The sequence below is a fragment of the Carcharhinus amblyrhynchos genome, chromosome 12, assembly GCF_965287045.1.
Source record: "Carcharhinus amblyrhynchos chromosome 12, sCarAmb.v2.hapA, whole genome shotgun sequence".
In the NCBI taxonomy this organism is placed as follows: domain Eukaryota; kingdom Metazoa; phylum Chordata; class Chondrichthyes; order Carcharhiniformes; family Carcharhinidae; genus Carcharhinus; species Carcharhinus amblyrhynchos.
The window spans coordinates 49,023,419-49,048,097 of record NC_137335.1 but is presented as its reverse complement, the minus strand read 5'-3'; the positions used below and the strand labels follow the sequence as shown (position 1 = coordinate 49,048,097).

At 40.8% G+C, this 24,679-nt stretch overlaps 1 protein-coding gene across 1 annotated transcript in view; it reads left to right on the top strand.

The window, feature by feature from the left end:
- Positions 1-24,679, top strand: part of ints7 (integrator complex subunit 7) — a 53,268-nt gene that overhangs the window by 9,219 nt on the left and 19,370 nt on the right. Inside the window, exons 5-12 of the mRNA XM_080200490.1 lie at positions 2,015-2,061; positions 6,179-6,378; positions 7,658-7,780; positions 11,883-12,000; positions 13,491-13,622; positions 17,548-17,645; positions 20,824-21,063; positions 22,929-23,066. Of these exons, the coding sequence (XP_080056616.1) occupies positions 2,015-2,061; positions 6,179-6,378; positions 7,658-7,780; positions 11,883-12,000; positions 13,491-13,622; positions 17,548-17,645; positions 20,824-21,063; positions 22,929-23,066 (1,096 nt within the window). The remainder of the gene's footprint in view (positions 1-2,014; positions 2,062-6,178; positions 6,379-7,657; positions 7,781-11,882; positions 12,001-13,490; positions 13,623-17,547; positions 17,646-20,823; positions 21,064-22,928; positions 23,067-24,679) is intronic.

The window sequence follows — 24,679 nt, the reverse complement described above, 5'->3', positions numbered from 1 at the left end:
CCTACAAGTTGTGGTTGCATTCCTGATGTTTGCCACTTTAGAGGAATGTTAAAGTTGAAGTTAGGTTCCTTCAACCATTTGCCCAGAAAACACCAATTTGAGTTGAAATAGTGTACCGTACATGTGCTGCACATGTGTATTCCTAGCTGGAATAATTTGCAAAATGAAATAAATCTTACAATATAACAGAAATATTATAAACAATGAAAATAGATAACACCAAATTACCCAGACCAGCTGAGTGGCACAGCACGTGTGTGTTTATGCATATGTGCATATACTGGGGAGGAGCGTGGCTCAAATCCAGTTGGTAGAAAAGGGGCAGCGCTTCAAAAGCTAGTGGCTTGTGTTACCAAATAAACATGTTGGACTTTAACCTGGTGTTGTGAGATTTCTTATTATGTTTATCCCAGTCCAACATTGGCATCTCCACACCAGGAACTGCGTGCTGCAAAACTAGAAAATTTATTTTTCAGAATAACTAGGTATGTCATTGTGAAGTACATAAATGGGTCATTTGACGTATGAAGCTTGCGTTCATGTTTTTGGCATAGAGGCCACCCAGTTTCAACCTAGTTTCTTCACTTCCTTTGAAGTTTTGTTCAAGAAATTATCCAATTTGCTATAAAGGCATATTGCTTCAACAATAATTTATGGCTGACAACTTAATTTTTAATCTGTTGTTTTTCTGCCTCTCTTGTTTATCTGCTCCTCTACTAAAGTCCAAATATTACCATCTTAACTTGCAGTTCAATTCTTTATCTTTACATTCAAAATATGTTGCACTTAAAAGAACAGTGATCTCCATCTGCTACCTATAATCTCATCTGTTAGCCTATCTATGTTTGCCTGCGGTCTTTCACATCCTTAGCTACAAATTATCATCTAATCCCACACTTCGTTGTCATCAGAAAATCTCAATATTGTTTCCTGCATTCTTAAATCGATATTATTTATATTGAAGTAAGCGCAACCCTGATGCAGACTCTTGACAATGCCACTCATGCCCATCTTAACAGTCCATGAAAACTTTAACACATCACTTTGTTTTCTGTTCTCTAACTGTTTTCTATCACAAATAGTTCCACAGACCTTTCCATTTCATTATGTAACAACAGTAACTGCATTGCAAAAGTAATTAATTGACTGTGCATCTCTCAGTCAAATGAAATATCCTCTGTTATTGAGTGCTTATTGAAAGTCTGTAGAAAGCATTTCCATTCCTTCTATACACTGTCGTGTTTTTGAAAGAATTTAATGAGGTTCTTATTATAGTTTTGGCTTTAATTTGTGTTCTGTATGTGGATTTTAAAGAAGTATATTGCTGCAATGATTAAATTGATTTCAAGAGTTCTACCCACAGCATTTTGCCTTAATATTAAAATCTGTGGATGTTGAATCTGAACTGGTCATCAGAATTCGGAAAGCTAATCAATATCCAATCATTCTGTGCAATTTCACACCATTATGAAGAGTTCATTTATGACATCCTAAATGACCATGTGCCATCCATTCCCTGCATCCAGCATGAGTCCTAGCTAAAGCGACATAGATGTCAGAGCACAAGCAAAAACACAGGAACGAGTTGATATAATCCGGAAATTCTTTTGTTAGATCCCTGCCCCCTCCCACCTTGATGCACTTTTCTAATTAAATTAAACCAGAAAATGTTAGAAAGATTTGCTGGATCTCGCAGCATCTGTGCAGAGAAAAGCAGAATTAACAATTCAAATAGGTAAATCTTTGATGGTATTGTTTTGGAATTTGGAATGAAGGTGCCGAAATAATTTGAATGCACGACCAACCTACTCTTTTACAGTGAGTGCCTGCATGCATTCTTTGGAAACTGTCAAATAAAAATTTAAACTCCAGCAACAGTAACTAAAATTGTGAAGAATTAAAATTAATCCCTTTTATTGCTTTCAGGTATTTCTTTTACAAAATTGTTAAGTGCATTTCTATTTGTTTCTCTCTGCTCTGCCCAACTCTCCTCTCCTCCACCCCATCACCCCAGGGATTTTGCTGCAGGAATTTGCAACAAGGTTGGTGAAATGATTGAAGGTAAGACCTCAAAATAAAATGTACTTTCAAGTTTATTATTGCCTCTCTAACCTATTCATTATTTTAAAACAAAAAGTTGTACCCCTGCACAGAGTCGGAGAATCACATACGAGAGGCCAAGTATGTTTAGCACTGGTGAGAACCTCCTTTGGAATCTCCCACCGCCCCCCCCCCGACACACATGTACGTGCACACGCACACGGATGTAATCTGATTCCCATTCAACTGGAGCAGTAACCAGATTAACATTTGTAATTCTGTATTTAAATATGCTTAATCAATTTCAAGCCAGATTCTCTGACTCCTAGAATCATTACTGGTCTCCATGAATAGAGACCAGGCATGATGGCGCGCCAAGGGACCTGAAGACCATTGAGGTTCCGGGTGATTGGGTAAATGGCTGGATATTGCTGCAGGTAGGGTGAATAGGGTCAGGTAGAGTCTTAACCAGCGAATAGCGGGGTGTGTGTCGAGTTGACTGGAGATCAGGCATCCTTTAAAAATGACTCCGATCTCTGAGAAGCCGGCTCTGCTGGCGTCTTTAGGTGCTCACTTCAAAAAACATTATATGTGTGGGAGAATTCAGTGAGAATCTCCCCAGGCTGCAAAACATTCCTATGTGTGGTTGAATTGCAAACTGAATTGCATTGACCCTCCCAGCAAGAATCTCCCCAGTTTTCCTGTTGGGGACAATACTTAGAAAACTTTTGAGGGGATTCTGCCCTTTATGTTTTAATGCATCACATTGATCATGTGATTGTTGCAATTCCCCTAGAAACCAATAATTTTGTAAGAAGTTGAATTCCCAGTGACCAACTGAAAGGAATTGCATGGAAAGATTTGGGTTTTAAGAATTTTACCGTAACAAACTAAAATGGGCATCAACTAAACATTACTCAGTAGACAACTAATACCGTAAACTACAGAAAAGATAACCCTTGTGTTCTAACTGAATGATAATCGCACATCGAATACATACATTATAGCAGTCCTAACAACAGGAAACAATTGAATGTCACTGCCAGCTTCCAATGGATTCACTCCTCCCCATTTCACTGAGTTGTAACATCCAGTGACAATATCTTCCAGCAGTAAATCTCACTCAGTGAATCCTTGTCCTTGCCTCAACACAGCAAATCCATCGGTGACCTTAGATCTCTGCAGGTTTCTGTTCTTCGCCTAGAAGGTATGCTTCCTCTAGCATTCCACCTGATAGCTAGCAGAGAACAGCTTTTTCCCTGCTTCAGCAATGCCTGCTGCATCCCAGTCTCATGCTCACTGTATCCAAGTTTTCTTTTTAACCAAGCTGCCTGGAAGTCTGTAAGCCTGTACAAAGTAAAAACAATTTTCTATCTCTTTGTTAGGGAGAGAAATATCAATAAGCCTTAACCTGGGCCCCTTGTTCCCATGGCAACAACCACCTGGCCTTTTGCCAACCATAGTCCAATGCAACTTCACACCATCCCTTTTTCCAGAGCATTCTGTTTTCCTCTAAATTGAGAGTTTAAACATGACCACCTTATAAAACCTCGCATTCATAACCGTTATTAGGTACTGTTAATGGAGTCAGGAGATGATCAGAAAGCAATTTGCACGCCACTCCTCTACACTGCTATGCTTCCTGCACCACTTGAATATTCCATTTTGCTCCCTGTTCCTGTTTTCTATTTCACAGCCAACATGCTTACTCCCATCCTTCAGTCAACCTGCTGCCTTCCTTCTGAGTCCAAGCCATTCCACTGTCATCCATTTCCATCTCTAGAACACAAGCCTTTATGTTTTTTTCCCATATCTTCGTCCCACCAATTGGGAACATGACTGCATATTTACAGCAAGTGTGAGGTAAGTGGTGTTTTCCATGCCACCGGGCCAATATTTCTATGTTGTAATTCCTTTCTAATGAGACCCATTTCTCACCTCTGACTTGACTCATGTCTTTCTTTGTTCCCTTAAAATTGGTTTACATTGAATATTTCAGTAAAGGGAGAAGATACATCGGAGACATTCTGAGTGAAAAGTGGAAGTTAGAAAGAATTGGAAACCGGAAGAGAGCCAGGAAAGAAAAGAGATATTTTGCTTATCTTTTTGTTCTGGGTGCAGTGCAGTAAGAGGCAGCTTGCATATAAAATAGTAAGAGTCATAAATGTTGAGGAAGGGGTTGTCTGCCTGAACAAGACTGATAGTCTAGTTCCTTGCAATCTTTAATGATTCAGTGACTGAGTTTAACTCATTCTCAGTTGTTGAAATTTGACCCCAGAGTGGAGCCTTACTCTGGAGTTTGAGAATTATTGGGTGGTGTTCATAGATTTGCTCGTGTCGGTATCTCTGTGGATGGTGGTTTGGGCCAACATGTACAAGTTATTGTCATCTTACCCTAAAATAGATTGAAGGTTTACAAAGATTTTGAGGAACACTTGCTCAAAGCAGAGTCAACTATTGTGATACAGATCTAATCAGATCTTACCATGAAGTGCTATCAGGCCTATTGAGAAAGGTTACTTTCCAAAGAGTCACCCAGTTTTAGGGAGCTGCCAAAACCAGATGTTTTTCTAATAATTTGCTGCCTTTGATTGTGGTCCAAACGCGTGATGCTGGAAACAACATCAGTGTCCTGGATCAGGCCCAGAACCTTGACCTCCAGTATATTGCTTCTTCAATTGCTATGAATGTATTTACTCTTGCTCTCCAGATTCCAAAGTGTGTCTTGATCAATGATAACCTTGTAGTCAACAGTTATAGAGAACCCATTTCCTACAGCTTCACTTACTACAAGATTGGCCTTGTCGACAAACCTGCAAATAGAGCCTTAACCAAGTAGTAGGTAAAGGTAATTGAAGGCTCTGCTTGGGATGGGAAAGGATGGATGGATTGGAATATTTTTAAGATGCTACAGTCGGAAAGACAAAGGGCACAGGTTGGGATGTAAGACTGATACAAGGTGCAGAGGTTGGGTGAAATGTGCCTAAAAATGCTGCTATTTTACAGGGTTCAAATCTCAGTTGGTTGAAGGCCATTCCATGCTTTACCATCTTTTAGTTGGGCTCCAACTGATAATGTACAAGGCTATCTCACATGAAACATTCACACACAGCTATTATTAATTATTGCACAGATTGAATTGAGTGTAGACTTGTCTTTGGCAGATTGGTCCTTATAGTTGGTCTCGATTTGACACGGATGCCTTCCCCTCCTGTATTTGCACTATTTTGATAGGCTTGTTGCAGCGTGCACAAAATGTAGAATGGAAAAAGATGGCTACATACCTATTGGGGTGTTTATCCATTATAGAAGCATAGGACACATGAGCAGGAGTATGCCATTCAGTCCTTTGAGCCTGCCTTGCCATTCAATAAGATCATGGCTGATCTGGGTGTGATCTCAACTTCACTTTGCTGTCTGCATTCCCCCCCCCCCCCCCCCCGATTCCCTGACTCCCTTGTCCATCAAAACTCTGTCTCATTCTGCCTGCAATAAATTCAATGACCCAGCCTCCACCATCCTCTTTGGAGACTGACAACTGAGCACAAGCCCAATTGTCTGTACCCACAGCATTATTATTTTGGAAAGGTTATTTAACTTGTGGTCAGTGAGCTGGTACAATGGCACAGGCCTCGGGATTTTATACTGTCTGTACATAGGTGACCATGTGGTTTGCCACATATCTGGACTATCTTACTTTCTTGGGTACTTTGGGCTCACATGGGGGTATCGTATGTTACCAAGTTTAACTGTATTCCTTTCTTGCGGTGGATGTATATTATTTGAGGATTATGGAATACCCCACTTTGTTTTCCTTGCATAAAAAAGCTGCCTGAGGATGACAGCTCAGTTTTGAAGGTGAAAATATAACAAAGTGAACCAATGACCAATAAAACAATGTGATTGCTGTGCAAAAATACTTTTCTCATCTAGAATCTAACTCCACTCCTCACCTTTTTTTGGACTTTACATCTCAGCTTATGCCCTTTACTTATTTGATTTGGGCATTCTATACATGCCATACTCAACTATAAGCCCATTGCATTTGTCCAAGATATGCTGTAGTTATTGCATTTGAGAACTTCTGAAGGCAAGAACAAATAGCTCAGTATTAATTATTTAAAGCTTTGTTTTCCAGGATTAGCTACACCTGTGGATCTGAAGTTGAAACTGATCCCTATTCTGCAGCATATGCATCATGATGCTACCCTCGCCTCCAGTACACGGGTCCTTCTTCAGCAGTTGGTGGCATTGTACCCTTCCACCAAGATGGTAATAGTTACCCTACATACCTTTACACAACTTGCTGCTTCATCGCTGGTTGATATCCCAAAGCAGGTGAGGGCACTCATTCATTAGAAAGCCACTAGTACCGTTCACTTAAATATTTGTGTATTTAAGAAATTCACTCAGCATAATTCTATACACTTGGCAGGGAAAATGGTTGGAAATCATAGGTAGGTAACTTGATGTCTTTTGTCATCAAAATTAAGTCCATGAGATTGCAGGAGCACTAAATTGCACTTAATATAAAATCAGCATTTTGAATTTGAATTTGAACTGTCATAGTCCCCTAAGGTCTTTTATTTAGTGCAAACTACTGTTAAATTGAAGCTTTACAATATTGTTATGGGCTTATAGTATTCAACGTGGTGAAGGAGTGACACAATGGTGAGCACTGCTGTCCTGCACTGCCAGGGACCTGAGTTTGATTCTGGCCTTGGAGTGTGCATGGAGTTTGGGCATTTTCTCTCTGTCTGTGTGGATTTCCTCCGAGTGCTCCAGTTTCCTCCCAAAGTCTAAGGATGTGTGTATTAGGTGGATTGGTCATGCTGAATTGCCCCTTAGTGTCCAAAATTGGTAGGTAAATGCAAGGGGTTATGGGAAGAGAACATGAGTAACATGCTGCCTCAGAGAATTGTTGCAGACTCAGTGAGTGCAATGACATTGTAGTGATTTTATGGAATTGATGAATGTTAAACATAACAAACAATAGCATGGTAGTTGCTGAAAGATTGCTTTGGGAGGTGGTGATGTAGTCGCATTTTAAATGGACAAGTAATTCCGGGGCCCTCTGGGGACTGGGTTCAAATTCTACTATGGCAGATGGTGAAATCTGAATTCAAGAAAAATCCTGGAATTAAAAGTCTATTGGTGACCGTGAAACTATTGTTGATTATGGTGAAAACCCGTCTGGTTCACTTTTGGGCAATTAGGATGGGCAATAAATACTGGCATAGCCAGCAATGCCCACATCCCCTGAACGAATAATAAAAAAAACCATGATGCAGGGCCCTTCAAAGATTGTAACAAGTATTTAAGAAGACAGATACTTAGAGAAGCAGTGGTTAAATGATCAGAGTTCTGATGTGAAAGCTTGCAGAGGATATTTATTTTACAAGGACCCAAACAAATTATTATTTCACAGAAGGGTTTTGATGATTTTTATGAAGAATAAAATACCACTGTCAGAATAGGCGTTGTATTCAACCTTTCCTTAGAATTGATTTTGATAAATGTTTTTTAAAAATTGTGATTTAGGGTTGAAATTTCCATACATTGCAGGCTGTGACTTATTTATTCTGTCTCTGTCATACTTTGCCTATATATTAAACAGATTCAGCTTTTACTGCAATATCTGAAAGAAGACCCCAGAAAAGCTGTAAAGAGACTTTCTGTTCAGGATCTGAAATTGTTGGCCAATAAGACCCCACACATGTGGAACAGAGATAACATTCAGGTATTTCCAGATTAAATCCAGGCATAAACACTGAGAAATGGATGACTGAATTAATTTGGCATGATTCTTGAAGGAGTGCTTAAGCAAATTAGAATACGTTTAGTTGCCCAAACATGAAGGAGTTCCATCTTTTGACTAGATGGTCGTTTTTAAAAAGCTGTTCTCAAAAATCTTTATTACCACGTTGTAGAAGAATGTGTACTTCAATAAATGTCATTGTTGTCGGAGGTCTTTATGAATTTTTGGACTTTGGTCTAGGTTTCAAACTCTTTCGTGTTCTTTCCTTGGCCATGTTCAATGTCTGTGTCAAGAAAAACAGCAAGATAAGTGTTCATTGATGTGTTCCGGTACTACACTATTGTGACAGGGACTGGGAGCTGAATGTCCAGGGGTATCAAGTGTTTAGGAAGGATAGGCGGGAGGAAAAGTTGGGGGGGGGGGGGCGTAGCTCTGCTGATTAAGGATAGCATCAGGGTGGTAGCAAGGGATGATATAGGAACCAAAGAGCAGAAAGTGGAATCGTTGTGGGTGGAGATTAGGAACAGCAAAGGGAGGAAGACGCTGGTGGGTGTCGTCTATAGGCCCCCGAATAATGATCTGGAGGTGGGGCGGGCTGTTAACGCGCAAATAAGTGCGGCGTGCAGGAATGGGACGGCGATAATTATGGGGGAATTTCAATCTACATATTGATTGGTCGACCCATGTGGGACGCGGTGGGCTCGAGGAGGAGTTCTTGGAATGCTGCCGGGATAGTTTCCTTGAACAGAGTGTGTTGGAGCCGACGAGGGAGCGAGCTATCTTGGATCTGGTGTTATGTAATGAGGCGGGTAGAATTAGGGACCTTGCGGTGAAGGATCCTCTTGGGGAGAGTGATCATTGTATGGTGGAGTTTCTGGTGCAGATGGAGGAGGAGAAAGTGGGTTCCCAGACACGCGTCCTTTGTTTGAACAGAGGGGAGTACGGTAGGATGAGAGAAGAATTGGCGAATGTTGACTGGGGGAGCGCGTTGGAAGGTAGGTCTGCTGAGGAGCAGTGGAGGATCTTTAAGGAGATCTTTCTTGGTGCTCAGCAGAAATTTATTCCGATGGTTAAAAAGGACCGTAGGAGGAGAGGTAATAAGCCATGGATAACGAAGGAGGTGAAGGAAAGTGTTAAATTAAAAGCAGAGGCGTTTAGAGTAGCTAAGAGTAGTGGGCGAGAAGAGGATTGGGAGAGGTTTAAATGTCAACAAAGATTGACAAGAAGTTGATAAAGAAGGGTAGGAGAAACTATGAAGCTGGGCTAGCGCTTAATATAAAAAAGGATAGCAAGAGTTTTTATAAATATATAAAAAGGAAGAGGCTGGCTAGGGTGAACGTTGAACCCTTAGAGGGTGAGAGGGGGGACTTAGTGGTAGGGGATGGGGAAATGGCTGAGGTCTTGAATAACTTTTTTGTTTCGGTCTTCACGGAGGAGGACGTGAATAATTTGCTGGGTGTTAGCGATGGAAAGGTGGTAGGACTGGAGGGTCTCAATGACGTTATTGTTACTAGAGAGGCGGTGCTCGACAGACTGATTGTGGACAAGTCCCCAGGACCGGATGGAATGCATCCAAGGGTTCTGAAAGAAATGGCGGAGGTGATAGTGGATGTCTCGGTGGTTATTTTCCAAACGTCGCTGGATTCCGGGGAAGTGCCGGAAGATTGGAAAACGGCTAATGTTACGCCATTGTTTAAGAAGGGTGGCAGGCAAAAGGCAGGGAATTATAGGCCAGTTAGTTTAATGTCTGTTGTAGGTAAAATGTTAGAATCCGTCATCAAGGAGGAAATAGCGAGGCATCTTGAGGGGAATTGCTTGATAGAGCAGACGCAGCACTGTTTCGTTAAGGGGAAGTCGTGTCTGACAAATTTACTTGAGTTCTATGAGGATGTGTCTAGGGCGGTGGATAGAGGAGAGCCGGTGGATGTGGTCTTTCTTGATTTTCAGAAGGCGTTTGACAAGGTACTTCACAAGAGGTTATTGCAGAAGGTCAGGGAACATGGAGTTGGGGGTAGGGTATTAGCGTGGATAGAGGACTGGTTGTCAAATAGGAGGCAGAGAGTGGGGGTCAATGGGTGCTATTCGGATTGGCGGTTGGTGACTAGTGGAGTGCCCCGGGGTCGGTGCTGGGGCCTCAGCTATTTACCATTTATATAGATGATCTGGAGGAGGGAACCGAGTGTATGGTGTCGAAATTTGCTGACGACACCAAGATTGGTGGAAAGGCTAATTGTGTGGAGGGTGTGGAGAGTCTGCAGAAGGATCTAGATAGGCTGGGCGAATGGGCCAGGAACTGGCGAATGGAATTTAATGTTGGCAAGTGCGAGGTGGTCCACTTTGGTAGGAATAAAGGTAGGAAGGATTATTACTTACGTGGAGAAAAACTGCAGCAGGCGGCGGTGCAGAGGGACCTCGGGGTCCTTGTGCATGAGTCGCAAAAACCCAGCCTGCAGGTGCAGCAGGTGGTCAGGAAGGCTAATGGGATGCTGGCCTTCATAGCGAGGGGGATTGAATATAAAAGTAGGGAGGTCTTGCTGCAGCTGTTTAGGGCATTGGTGAGGCCGCAGCTGGAGTACTGTGTGCAGTTTTGGTCGCCGCACTTACGCAAGGATATTTTGGCCTTGGAGGGAGTGCAGAGGAGGTTTACTAGGCTGATACTGGAGTTGAGGGGGTTGAGCTATGAGGAGAGGCTGAATAAACTAGGCTTGTACTCGTTAGAGTTTAGAAGAATGAGGGGAGATCGCATTGAGACATATAAGATGATGAATGGGATGGATAGGATAGAGGTGGAGAGACTCTTCCCACTCAGAAAGGACAGTAGGACTAGGGGGCACAGCCTCAAGATAAAGGGGGTGTGGTTTAGAACGGAGTTGAGGAGGAACTTCTTCACTCAAAGGGTGGTGAATCTCTGGAATTCCCTGCCCGTTGAAGTGGTGGAGGCTGCCTCGCTAAATATTTTTAAGACACGGGTTAATGGGTTTTTGATAAGCGAGGGGATTAAGGGTTATAGGGAGAGGGCGGGAATGTGGAACTGAGCCATGACAGATCAGCCATGATCTTATTGAATGGCGGGGCAGGCTCGAAGGGCTAGATGGCCTACTCCTGCTCCTATTTCTTATGTTCTTATGTTCTTGACCAGCTATGAAGAGAAACATCAGTGTGACTTGGAAGTAATGCTCTGTCCTTTCCTCCTTCATTCCTGTTTCAGCTCAGACATGCTACTTAGGCAATCGCACTTGTAGGTGTAATATGCCCGTTTTATTTTAAATAATGTAACTTGTGATATTATCTTTGCCAACATCTTTGATGTCTCTGGATTATCAGATAGCTCGCCAAATCATAAGGCACAGAAGGAGGCCATTTAATGCAAATGTTAACTCTTATAAAAGCTACTGTTGAATGTGCTTACATTAACTTAAAGCAGCGCATTCCATATTGTAACAACTCATTGTGTAAAATAATTTCTCCCCTCTTCGCCATTGTCGGCAGAGCTTTCAACTGCCTTAGGTGTGCTTTTTTGAGTTCCCTGTTTAAACTTCACCATCTCTTCACCTTTAAGAACCTCCGAACACCATCGGGTTTGCCTAAGCATTTTGTTATCCATTCTAATTTGATCTTCCTTGGCATTGTGTTGTATTCTTATGGCTATTTCTGAAGAGCCTTGGGCTATTTCTTCACGTACAAGTTACTTCATAATGCAAGCTGCTTTTACATGTAGCAATTTTTACAGGTTGTGATAGAAAGGGTCTGTTTAGGTGTGTTGCTTGATGGAATATTACCAATGGTACAGTTACAGAAGTGTTTGGAGTAGGGATTGTTCAATCCGTGTAATATATATTTAATCAGTTTCAATAACGTATATCATTATAAATTATATCTATTTAATATTTAACAAATTAATGGGGACAATCTCATAGGTTAGGTTTGGGTGAAGGAGGCTTATTCAACCTATTTGATCACATCTTTTCAAAATACTGAATCTGTTGTCGTATTATTATAACAGCTAACTGTTTTGGAATAATTGATCTTCAACCGCTTTTCCTGATGACATAATGGTAACTTGTTTTTCCTCTTCCTTGGCAAGTCACTTTGTGAATGTGCTCTACAGACCCCTTATGACAGCTTGAAATTGGGTACACTTTCTGTTTTGTCCACACTCTCGGGAACTATAGCTATGAAACAGTACTACTATAATTCGCAAGGTAAGGCCAGTGATATTTTTACCTTATTAGTGATTTTATTCAGCTATGTGAAACTGAATTCTCCCTCTGGTGCCATTCCCTGAGTAGTTTATTTTCTAAAGCTAGAATTGTGACAAAGAAAATTTCCTTTTGGTGCATATTGCTAATGGGTATGTCAAATTGGGTCCAATTTCATATCCTGAAGCATGCCTTCCTTAACAGTTCAATCCTCATTAAGTTGAGCTGCATAGGTTGAGATGAATGACAGTCTATTTCAGGTAGCCACATGGTGAAAGCTAGAAGAAGAGTCTGATCTTTACACACTTATAAGCTTTTATTTGCAGAGAAGCATTACAAATATGCAGCTCTAAACTCAGCAACCAGTTTCAGTCTGTTATCTGTAGGAGCATAATTGAATCCCTTGAGTACAATCAAACATTCAATTAATGTACAATTCCAAGTAGGAATGCTGCAATTGGTCTGACTGATCTTGGACTAGGCAGTGAGAAAATTGTTGTTTCATCCTCCAAAGAGACATTTTGTGATACTTTGTGGAAACTGTGTTTGACAATGGGAAGTGGGTAGCCAGTGTTAACAGTTATAGTCTCAGCTCATAAACAAAGATTGGTTGGCAGGGCTGCTGGAGATTAACTGGCTACGGTGCGACATTTACTCCATTGCGCCACTGAGGGGAGCTTGCATTTATATACTGCCCTTCACAACCTCTGGATGTCTCAGAACACTTCTCCACCAATAATTTACTTCAGAAGTGCAGTCTCCGTTATACTGTGGGAAGTGCAGCAGCTAGTTTGCACTCTACAAGCTTCCACAAAAAGCATGACGATAACCAATCTATTTCAGTGATGTTGATTGGATGATAAATGTTGGCCAGGACAATAATTTCCTTCCTGTTCAACGTAGTGTTTTATAAATGCACCTGGAGGACAGATGGGCCCTCGGTTTAACATCTCGTCTAAAAAATGACAACTCCAAGAGTGCAGCATTTGCACAATACTGCATCAGGGTGTCAGCCTGTGAAAACAATGGGGAAGGAAGTGAAACAAGTTTGGAGGGAAAAATACTTCTTCACTGGAACTGTCTGGGTAGTTCATGAATCCACCCTGTGCCACCTAAATGTGTGTGCCATCAACTTGGAATCTTTTTGCATCTTTAATCAGGAACTACATAATTATAGCACTTCTATATATTTAGTAGCTTACAGCACCCACTTAAAGAAAATTCTGCGTGGGAGTCCAGCTGTATGCTAAAATATCACTGGAATTGGTAATTACTTAATTTGTAAAATGAATATTTGATCATTACACTGATGTGAATTTGTTTCTGAGCTGGAATTGGCAAAAGCAGTTCCAGGATTAAACCGAAAGCTCTTAACCTGCTTATTTTTATTCCATTCTTTGATGTAAATATATGATTGGACTGCCTGATTTGTATGCTGTGTGATTGAAATATGAATGCAACTAATTATATTTGCATTTCTCCTTGTTTAAAAGGAAACGCTTCTGCTCCAGTACGTCCTGATGACCTGATAAAACTTGTACAAGAATGTTGTTACCATAGCAACAGTGCAATTGCAGCCCACAGTGTTACTGTTCTGACAAATGTAGCTTCCTGCTTAGAGAAAGGTAATCTTGGAAGAACGACCGTGTTATGTTTCTCTAGACTGATTGCAAGAATTTTACAAGGTCTTGGTGCTGAATCTAGGTTGAATAATTATTTTAAACCTTAATACCACACTGGAGACAAGAAGACTAATATATCCGTCCCCCCATTTGTGGAATTCTCAGTTTTAAAAGTTCAGAAAATCATTCAGTAATCTAAATTGGAGACAAATTCATTGGCATTGTAGTTTATAGTGAATGGGACCTAAAAGTATTTGTAATGACATTTACAGTCAAAAGTGGACAAAATTTAGATTTTGTGGTGTGTCAGATCAATGCAGAGGTTGGAACCAGTCATTAGAACTGATGGCCAAATGTGGATGTTAAGTTTTTGATATGACTGGGACAAATTCTATATTGAATATTTTGTGCTGCAGATCTGGTGTGAAATTATGCATATCAACATTGCATTTTTTTGTTAATGTTTACAAAAAAAGCTGAAAAATCACTTCTGAAGGTCAACAAATCCTGCCCATAGTTTTAATATGCTTTTACTGCTCATCTTAAAATAATAGGACAAATTGGCACAAGGATGGAAGTTATGGGCAGATGCAGCCCTAACAAATATATATTTAAATAACCTTTCATGAAGCTTATTTAAAATTCTAGCTCCATGAGTCATTGGCACTCTAGAAACTATAAATAAACGTGGACCAACACGCAGCTTCACCTCTTAAGTGTCAATAATAGGAATCTGTTTTAAAGTTCTTGCACACTTGATTTTAAAATCTATGTTTTGGTTACTAGTAATTCTTAATAAAAATATCAAGAATCTCCTTAAAGAAAGTAATTAAATTAAACAAATTGATTTAAAGTATAATTATCCAAAATTGTTTTTATCTTTGTATCTAAAAATCTGCACTTGTTGTTAATAGTGAAGCATGTAATTTTAAAAATATGGGCCAAGACTATCCCAAAAAAAAGGTAAATGCCCAACAGTTGGGAAAACGGGAGACGTACCCACCCCTTTTTTGGACGTACTTAGTTTAATGAATCTCCAACATTCTGAGCATCACAGAGTGCCTTAGAGAGATTCACGTCGGTAAGGGAGTAGCAGGGTCTGAGAGGCCCGAATCAGCGCACAGATCTGTCAGTGGGGTGCTTGGCGCATGTGCACTGCCCTCTGCCACCCTCCCGATCGCTGGCTTTCTGATATTATCCCCAAAACCCCTCCCAATTGCCAGCCCCAAACACCACCACCTTCCCCCAACAATCCCATTGCAGAGTGTGCAGCAGGTGTCTTTCTCCCCTTCGCACTGCCCACTGGGCAATGCCAGAGTGCCAAACCTGCACTCTCCAAGAGGCACCCCCTGCCCCTGACCTCTGGAGGGGTGCGGGGGGGCCTCAATTAGCTCTGTCCCCACCAGCAGGTAAGCATGCTTGGCCCCCGTTGATTGAGGGCAGTTATGAACCCCGCTGGTGGGAATCTTTCCTGGCGTGGGGAGGGGGGAAACACTAGCCAGTCTGGAGAATAATGTCCCGGGCTCACTGATCATATGAAATTTCCATATGGTAATCAGCCTCACACTGATTTCTGGCATGACGCTAATTACGTCAGAATAAAGGGCCTGTGAGATTCACGATTTGCTGGACGCCGGTTGTGAGTGCCGCTACACTGATATCTCCCAGCTTGCTGCGCTACTAGAGCAGTAGCAGGCCAGGAGAATCCCAGTCATGAGTTTTAATTCAAATTTTTGTTATTGAAAGAATCAATAATTAATTTTTTGGGAATGAAGATGTGTGGAAAGTGCAAATTTAAGCATGGGAGATACCTGGATAAAAAGCAGTAGCGAGAGCAGGATCGAATTGACTGGAAGACACTGCAGCCAGATTTGAGATTGAGAAAGAGTGTCTATCTCTGTGTCTTGAGCCTGCGCATAGCTGCTGAAAAGTTATAAGCTGCCTGCTGTGTTAACTGCATTAGAAGTTAGCCTCTAACAGTGCCAGGAACCCAGGTTCAATTCCAGCCTGGGGTCACAGCCTGTGTGGAGTTTGCATGTTCTCCCCATGTCTACATGGGTTTCCTTGGGGTGCTCTGGTCTTCTCCCACATTTCAAAGTTGTACAGGTTAAGTGGATTGGCCAAGCTAAATTGCCCCTTTGTGTCAGGGGATAGAAGGGTGAATAAGTGGGGTTACAGGGATAGAGCCTGAGTGGGATTGTCGTCAGTGCAGGCCGAATGGCCCCCTGGACAGTGGGGATTCTATGATTCTGAGTTGTTACAGACTTAGCAGCTAGTGCATTGCAGTCCTTTAGTTCAGAAAGTCAGATCTTAGCTACTCTGTAAAGCGCTTTGAATGGCATTCCACAGACAGGGATCTTCTTGAATTTTACTGAGATATAGTCAGGAATTGTGTATATGGTGGGAGGTAGAGGAAAGGAAGAGAATTAAAACAAGGAAAAGATGAACTAGAGGATGTTGTAAATTTTTATATTTTTCTGAAAATTATCCTGTTATAAAACAGATTTCCAGTTGGATAGTGGGCTGAGTGCAGAACTGTTGTGGCACTACCTATGTGCTAGAATGTGCATGTGATTTCAGGAGTAGAATTAAAATTGTGCAAGATTTTGCGCAAAGTGATCTGTCAATAATGATAGCTAATGGAGAAAAACAAATGTAAATGCTAAGCAGTGAAGGGGAGGAAAATTGATGAATAGCTTGATGGACACGCAAAATGTTGATATAAAGTTATGCTGTCTTTGAGTATTTTGGAGACAAAACTTGATTCACACAAGTAAATATGACATAATTGAGTAAATAAGAAGCACACTTAATGCTTACACCTCTTTTGTAATATAATTGAACATATAAGTTGTGTTTTAGATATCAATTGACTATTATATCAGAAAAGCAGATTTGAAGATGTTCATGAGTTTGAGTTCATGTTCATGAGTTCATGAGTTTCAACTTCATGAGTTTGAACTTTGTTTTTTCACCTCTGGGAGCTAGTTTGTAATTTGTTGCAGTGACACAATACCTGTTTGCACTTACTTTGTGCTGTTAGCCTAAAACAGCCAAAGGGGCATCACAGAAGCATTGTTTCCATACGTCATTTTGGTGTCCTTCGCACAAATAGGGGTCAGAACAGCATAGGGGATGCTGAGTGAGCATAATGGTTTCAAAATGAAAACTAGCCAATAAGAAGCGACAACATGTGTAAAAATTGGTAACCAAATGCACTGGTCTACTTGGATCCTAGGTATTAGCTGATAATCTATATTCTGACTTTACAGGTTATAGTTAATTCTTGTTCAGTGTTTTTAAAGTTGAAATTGAAATGATGTTTTAAAACTGCCAGACGTTTTGCTGCACAAAGGCACACTTTTATGCATGTGACTGGGAAAAAAATCCCCCTAAAAGCTGTTCAAGTGGTGTGTAGTCACGTGTTATACATTTGGTGAAGAAAATTGGTCACAAATGCATGTTAAGCTTAATTTATGTTGCCCATTATTTTAGGTATTAGTAAAAGTGTATCATCCATTCATTATAGAAAATTCTGATCATAGTTAGAGCTTGATCTTCTGCATCCTGCTAACATTGCAATTGGCTTTTCCATGATTTTCTGCTATAATGATCATCCTTTTCCTACTGCTAATTCAAATGTATAATTATGAAGTCCTCTCACTGGTGCAGCTGTAGATACTGTGATTGAGCTTTGCAAAAAATAACTTGAGTTTGCTGTGGTTAAGAATGTCCACATTTTGCCTTGTGTGAATATTATTATTGCAAAAAAGAGAAATTGCTTAGTTAGTATTAAAGCTAGTATTTTTTTACAGTTCCCAACCTCCTACACTTAGCTTTATACATATATATTACTTAGCTTTGGAGATAAAAGAATATTTAACTACCATCTCAGATGCTTTACTTTAAACACATTTGCTGCTTGCAGATTTTTTGTCTTTGGAACAAGATGCAGTTTCTGCCCTGCAGTCTATCCTAGTTCTTTGCAGCCAGGAAAATGGTGCAGGAGCACAGAACGCTTTAAAGGTAAGGAATGAGATTTGTTCATGGATGAGTAAGATGAATCATATGAGAGTCCTATTACCATAGAAGGGTTATTTTTGACTTGTTCGGAACATTTGAGTTTGAGGTTGGCAGCCAAAAAAAGGAAGAATTATAAAACAATTTTTTTTGTTATAATGCACTTTTTCTCAGATCCATGAAATGAAAGCTAAAGCTCTGCACTATATTTTAACTAAACACATTGCGTGTCTCAGTAAAATGCAGTTCTTATTCAGCCCATTTTCAGAGTGCATTATCCTTCAGTGCAAAGATAATGCAACATCTGCTTCTTAACAGGAATTGCCACTATAGTTGAGCGTGCATATTAGGTGGACTGATATCAAGGTGCTGAAAATGATGATTTTAATAAGAATCACAATTTAATGTTTTGCCCCTCTACAGGAAGACATCTGACTTGAGCAGAATTATTTAAATTACAGTTTCAGTAAAATGGATAAACCACTGTAATGAGTGTTGTTTCTTATCCAGCTTGATTGAAGCTTGGGCCACTGGCAACATTCTCTGCCTGCTTCAATCACAACCAAATCATTGCATAAGGATAGTACAAGGGTTGAGAAGCATGCTGAAAAGCAAATGAATAGCTCTGGGAAGTGGGTCAGGAACCAGAGATCGTAGGTTTAAAATAATTGGTAAAGGAACTGAGGGAGAAATTAGGAGAGCTTTTGTCACAGAGGGTTGCTAAGATTTGTAATGCACTACCCAAAAGATTTTCTGAGAACATAGAAAATGCAAATGGACATGTACTTGAGGAGAAATGAGAAAAGAAAATGTTGGGAATAATCAACAGATCTGGCAGAAATTGAGTTAACGTTTTGAGACTATGGCCTTTCAATTGAACTGGGACAGCTCTGTTCAGTCCACAAGTCTAACCATGAGCTTCCAGTTACCTGTCATTTTAATTCCTTGTATCATACCCACCCTGACTGCTTTGTCCTTTGCCTGCTACAGTGTTCCAATGAAGCTTATCACAAGCTCGAGGAATAGCCCTATATCTTTTGATTGGGTACTTAAAGCTTTCTGGACTCAACATTGAGTTTAACACCTTTATATCACAATTTCTGCCCTGTTTGTATCATGTTTCTTGTCGTTTTTCACTGATGTACTATCCCACGATTCACATTTCCTTGCAGCACATCTTTTATTGATTAGGCTTTGCTGCCCTCCAGCCCCCACACATGCTATCAAGGATCCTCCCCTTATTGATCTTTCCACATTACCTTTTCCAGTTGCTGAAAGGTTATTACATTTCTAACTTTTCCCAGTTCTGATGAAAGGTCACAGTGTTACCTCAGATGCTGCCAGGCCTGCTAAGTATATCCAGCATTTTCTGTTTTTATTTCAGATATTCAGCATCTAAAGTAACTTACTTGTGTACTTAAAGTTTATTTATTAGTTACAACTAAGGCTTACATTAACACTGCAATGAAGTTACTGTGAAATTCCCCTAGTCGCCACACTCTGGCGCCTCTTCAGATCAATGCACCTAACCAGCACATCTTTGGACTCTGGGAGGAAACCAGAGGAAACCCATGCAGACACGGGGAGAATGTGCAAACTCCACACAGATCGTGACCAAGCTGGGAATCGAACCTGGGTTCCTGGCGCTTTGAAGCAGCAGTGCTAACCACTGTGCCACTGGATTAATTTGCAGGGTTATGGGGTAAAGGCTGGGGCTAATAAATTGGACAGCTTTTTTGGCACAGGTCTGATTGGACAAATGGCCTCCTTCAGTGCTGCATGATTCTATTTAGTGATAAAAAGAGAAGTGAAAAAATGGGAATGGACAATGAATTAAAAGGAAAGCAGTAAGAAATCATTTTAATAATAGACTGGGATGTGGTGTGCGTATGTTTCTGCATTATGAACTATAAATATGAATGTTAGGTCATCACCCACCCCTTCATTGTTTGCAATACAAACATTTTTTTCTAATTTTGCATCCATCCACTAATTACAGCTACACCAGTTGGCACCTTGCTCTCAGCCCCACAGCATGCCACAGTAAACTGCCTATTAGAGGGAATACAAGGTCATCTTAGGAAAGGCACTCCCTCTATTGTTCCTGCTATCTTTCCTTCTCTATCTGACTGCACTTGCCATTTTAATGTTCATGAGATTGAGAGGTCACTGTTGTGATAAATCACTGAACATCATTGTACACTTTTCCCTCCTTTGTTTCTGAAATAGGTAGGCTTCTTGAGTTTAGTTTTACACCACAGCCCACTGTGTCTGTACTAGCCATCAAACACCTATCTATCGTACGCCCATTTTCAAGCACTTTCACCACTACTTCTAGAGAAGTAATGTTTTGACAACATTTCAATTCTGAAGAGATCATTATTGTACAGTGACTTTGTCTCATTAATATATTGAATTTTTCTGAAGTTTCATATAAATCTGCCTCCTTTTTTTACTATCCGTCCCATCTATGAAGTTCAAGAAACTACTCATTAGTATTTCAAATATAAACATCTGGAGTATATACTGGTTTAATTAATACACATAACCCAAAATACAATCTGCTCTGTATAACTGTCAGTGTCTCAATTTGTTTCCCATTGTTTTCTTTTGGTTCTGTCTGTCTTTTGTCTTCTCTCATACTGAGCTCCGTCCCTATTTTTAGCCCTCTCTCTCTTTCCCCTTGCCCCTTTACTTGCACTCTCTCTTTCCCTTTCTTTATCTTTCTATCTGTACTCCTTTTTTCCCTTTCCCGTCAATGTGGTGGGAAAATATCAGCAATTGCACTAGGATAGGAGGGGAAGGTAAAATCATGGTGGCAGTGCCGGAGGATCAGGCATCATGGCAGTTGAGTGAGGGGGGAGGCAGACTTTGCAATGCTGCAGAAATGGACAAGCGTGACAATTCAGCGTCACATTTTGCATTTCTGACACTAACCTTTTCTGGTCTGCCATTTGATTGGTGGGGGTAATAATGTCTTTGTTACTGTGATTTTTAACACTATAAATCAGTGCCATATTTTTCTGATTGTTCTGTAAAGTATGGCATTTTTATGATGTTTTGTAGACCGGATTTGCTCTTTGTTCTTTCATTGGTACTGATGGAATACTAATGTGTTTCTTTGAAAGCAGTAGATTTATAGATTTGATATGCTCAAATGTTTGCCTTTTTTCCTCTTGCACAGACTGCATTTACTTGCATGGTAAAGCTGATGCGTAGTCGCCCACATTTGAGCCAGCCAGTGGTTGAATCTCTGCTGACCCAACTACATAGTGCACAGGACACCGCTCGTATTCCAATGTGCCATTGCCTTGCAGCTGTAGCAGTGCAGTTGCCTGTTTTGGGAGAAGGGATGCTCGGAGAACTAATGGATTTGTACAAAATGATTGGATCTTCATCGACAGACAAACAACAAGAACTTTTGGTAAAAAATTCTGCAGATTTTCTTAATGAGGATTTGAATGAAAGGAACATGAGTATTTCAGAGTCTGGTGTTACTAATGTTGCACAAAGAAATAATCCATTGGCTTTATTATAGATAATGACAAGTAGAATCACGTGGGAGAATCATAAGGTTTTACTGCACAGAGAGAGGCCATTCAACCCATTGTATCTATGCCAACACTCAGTGACACCTGATCAAATATATTTTAATGATTCACACGGACAACAGCTATCACCTTTAACTTCATAAATACTTTATTATTGAATTTGGCATTCAGAATTTGCTTTTCTGCAAACCTGTGGTTTTCTAAGAGAACGTTTTATCCAATGTTATGGATTCATAGAATCCCTACAATGCAAAAGGAGGCCATTTAAGCCCATCAAACCTGCACCAACAACAATCCAATCCAGGCCCTAACCCCATAACCCTGCGTATTTACCCTGCTAACCCTCCTGACAGTAAGGGGCAATTTAGCTTGGCCAATCAAGATAACTTACACATCTTTTGGACCATGGGAGGGAACTGGAGCACCCAGAGGAAACCCACGCAGCTATGGAGAGGATGTGCAAACTCCACACAATGGCCCGAGGCCGGAATTGAACCCAGGTTCCTGATGCTGTGAGGCTGCAGTGCTTACCACTATGCTAGCGTGCCGCCCCTCGAGGGATAATTTTCCAACCTTGCTGTACCTGGTGCAGATTGTGCTGATCTCAGAAAATAGCATGAGGTCTAAAAACCAGTTTCGTGCCCAGCGCCAAATTATTTGCAATTGTCCTGCACAAACCGGTTGCACCCAGAAAGGGCGTGTGGCTGATTAACATATTTAAAGCAGCACTTGAGTATGTTTAGCCCGATCAATACTGGATTCTCCCAGCTTCTGGAACCTTGTGACTCTCTGGGTGCAGTGCGAACCTGGTGAGAATCCCTACTGTCTCCACCAGCGCAACCAGGCACGATGGCCATGCCTGAGGGCTTAGAGTGCCAAGGGGCTGTTACCGGAGCCTATGATGGGGGGGTGGTGGTGGTGGGTGAACATTGGGATATGTCGGGAGGGATGGTCTGGTGGGTGAACATTGGGACATGTTAGTGGGGGTGGCAGGGTCACAAACGGGATGGCCCAATGCCACGATGCCTACGATCCATGTTGGGGAGGGGGTGAGGAAACATGTCATCAGTAAGGGTGGGGAGGTCCCAGTGCAGTGTCAGATCAGGGCGCCCTTCCAAAACAGCACCAGGTCACTTTGCTGCCAGACTCTCCAGCATGTTTAGACCTTGGCCCTCCCCAAACTGGTGTGCAACTGGGAAAATGGTGGCCAAGATGTCTGTCTTTCTTTACCAGATTTATTACCTTTGTTAATTCAATCCATAAAGTCTCTATGTTTTAAGCTATCAAAGATGAACTTAAGATTTGTTACAATTATTTAAATATAATTGCTTAAGTAAAATTAATTTTGTTTACTCAGAGTTGATCATTATTCCTTTGAAAAGTGATTCTTTTCATTACTAAAGAATATTTGTATTTTGCCTCCAAGGTGATTTTTTTTGTTTCAGTGTTACTCCAAAATACACAATTGTTTTCAAACATAATTATTTTTCAACAAATAAAATTGTACTGCAAAATAACACTGAAAATAATTTGACCTGTCGTCTGATTACTTATATTTCAGCTTTTGGTCAACCTGTTATTGGCTAAAATTATGTTTGATTATGGTCCTTTAAAATGCTTTAGGATGTTTTAGAAATTTAAATTTAAAGGCATTTTATAGATTTAAGTTATTGCTTTGCATTTTAAATAAAAATATTTTCATAGCTTTTGATACATACATTTCTTCTTTGCCTGCCAGGTAGCATTGGCTACAGTCATTTTTGTAGCCAATCAAAAAACTTTGTCTTCTGAAGTTAAAAGCGTCATAAAGCAGCAATTGGAAAATGTAGCCAATGGCTGGACAGTTTACAGAATTGCTCGTCAGGCATCCAGAATGGTGAGTATTTTATAAATAAATTATAGCCAAAATTTAAGCAAGTATTGCTAATGTGTCAAAATCAGAGCTTTGCAAGGAACATTTGTCTCTCCTCAAAGTATCTCGGAAACTGGAGCGTGTTCTCTTCCTTTCTAAAAGTTTCTCCTTCCTCATTATTCAGTGCCTGGTGAAAGTGCCCAGGGTTCTTTCAGTATTGTTCTTGAGACTGTGCCAAGGGTCATGACAGCTGGATGGACTATTAAGTTTTCTGTCATTGAAGATATTTGTTGGTTGTGTTTAAACAGATGGGAATGGAAGCAAACAGAGGCAGTCTTCCTGATGGGTCAGCAGTGAAAGAGAGTTAAGGAGCCGGGGAAAATAGTATTGAGGGTCACAGGGCCCTATGCAAGACCGCAGAAACTATGAAAGAAACCGCGTAGTGCTACTGGAACAAATTGTTTATCTTAACCACCCTCCCAGTGCTGCTACCTGCTCTCCAGTTCTCCCCTGTGATCTTGTCCTGTTTCTTGAATGCAATCCCTGTTTTTTATTTCCCAAAATTTATACAATCCTTCTCCACGCACATGCTCTGGAAAGCATCCCATTATCCATCTGCCCGGAAGGATCAGAATGTGTGGTTAAGAGGTGAACATGGTGGTGATCACAGGACCAGGAAACGGGTTCTTTTAATGACCTATCCAACTTCCCTTTCTTCTTTGAACTACTTGAACACATTGGCCCAGATCTTCTGAGGAGATGCCACACTTCTCTGCATCTCTTACTAGGCCTTCTGGGCCTGACTTTATCAGAATTGTGGAACCCGGGTGTCCATTAGGAAGCTCCGTACCGTTAACGTAGGGTTGGAGGGAGGTATATAACTGGGTGCAGCCTTAGTAATAAACAGCATCACAGGAGAAAACTGGAGAGCAGGTAGCAGCACTGGGAGGGTGGTTAAGATAAACAATTTGTTCCAGTACCACCACGTAGTTTCTTTCATAGTTTCTGCTGTCTTGCATAGGGCCATGTGACCCTCAATACTATTTTCCCTGGCTCCTTAACTCTCTCTCACTGCTGAATCATCAGTTTGCAGCCTCCAGCCGGAAAGGGAGAGAACAGGAATACAATAATCTCTTGTATTGGGACTCAGGTACTCTGATTCAAATTTGTTGTTCAATAGGTGGTTGCAACTTCTTCAAATAAAATCAACATTGTGCTGATTGATCTTCACATTCATCTTGTGCCTTGTGGCTCTCAGATATTTGAAGATTATCATATGCAGCTTGAAGATTTGGCCATCTATGGTACATGGTGTCAGTATACTGCTTATGTGCTGATTTGATATCCTCTTATTTCAGTCTTAGAAGTTATAAGGATAATCTGTAATTAACATGTCAGTCATGTATTCTTCACTGTAATGGACCATGTTCTGACTTCAGCTGCAAATGCTTATTGCAGTTTCTTTGCAGCCTCTAGTGTCAAATACCAAGTATTGCAGCAACATCACACTGAAAATCCTGAACAGTTTCATCTTTTTCTAGTTTTGTGATCCTCACTTCCTTTCTTCTCCTTTCCACCTGGCCCTCCACCCCCCAAAAGGAAATTCTTGGCAAAAAAAAATTAACATTTTCTGCACT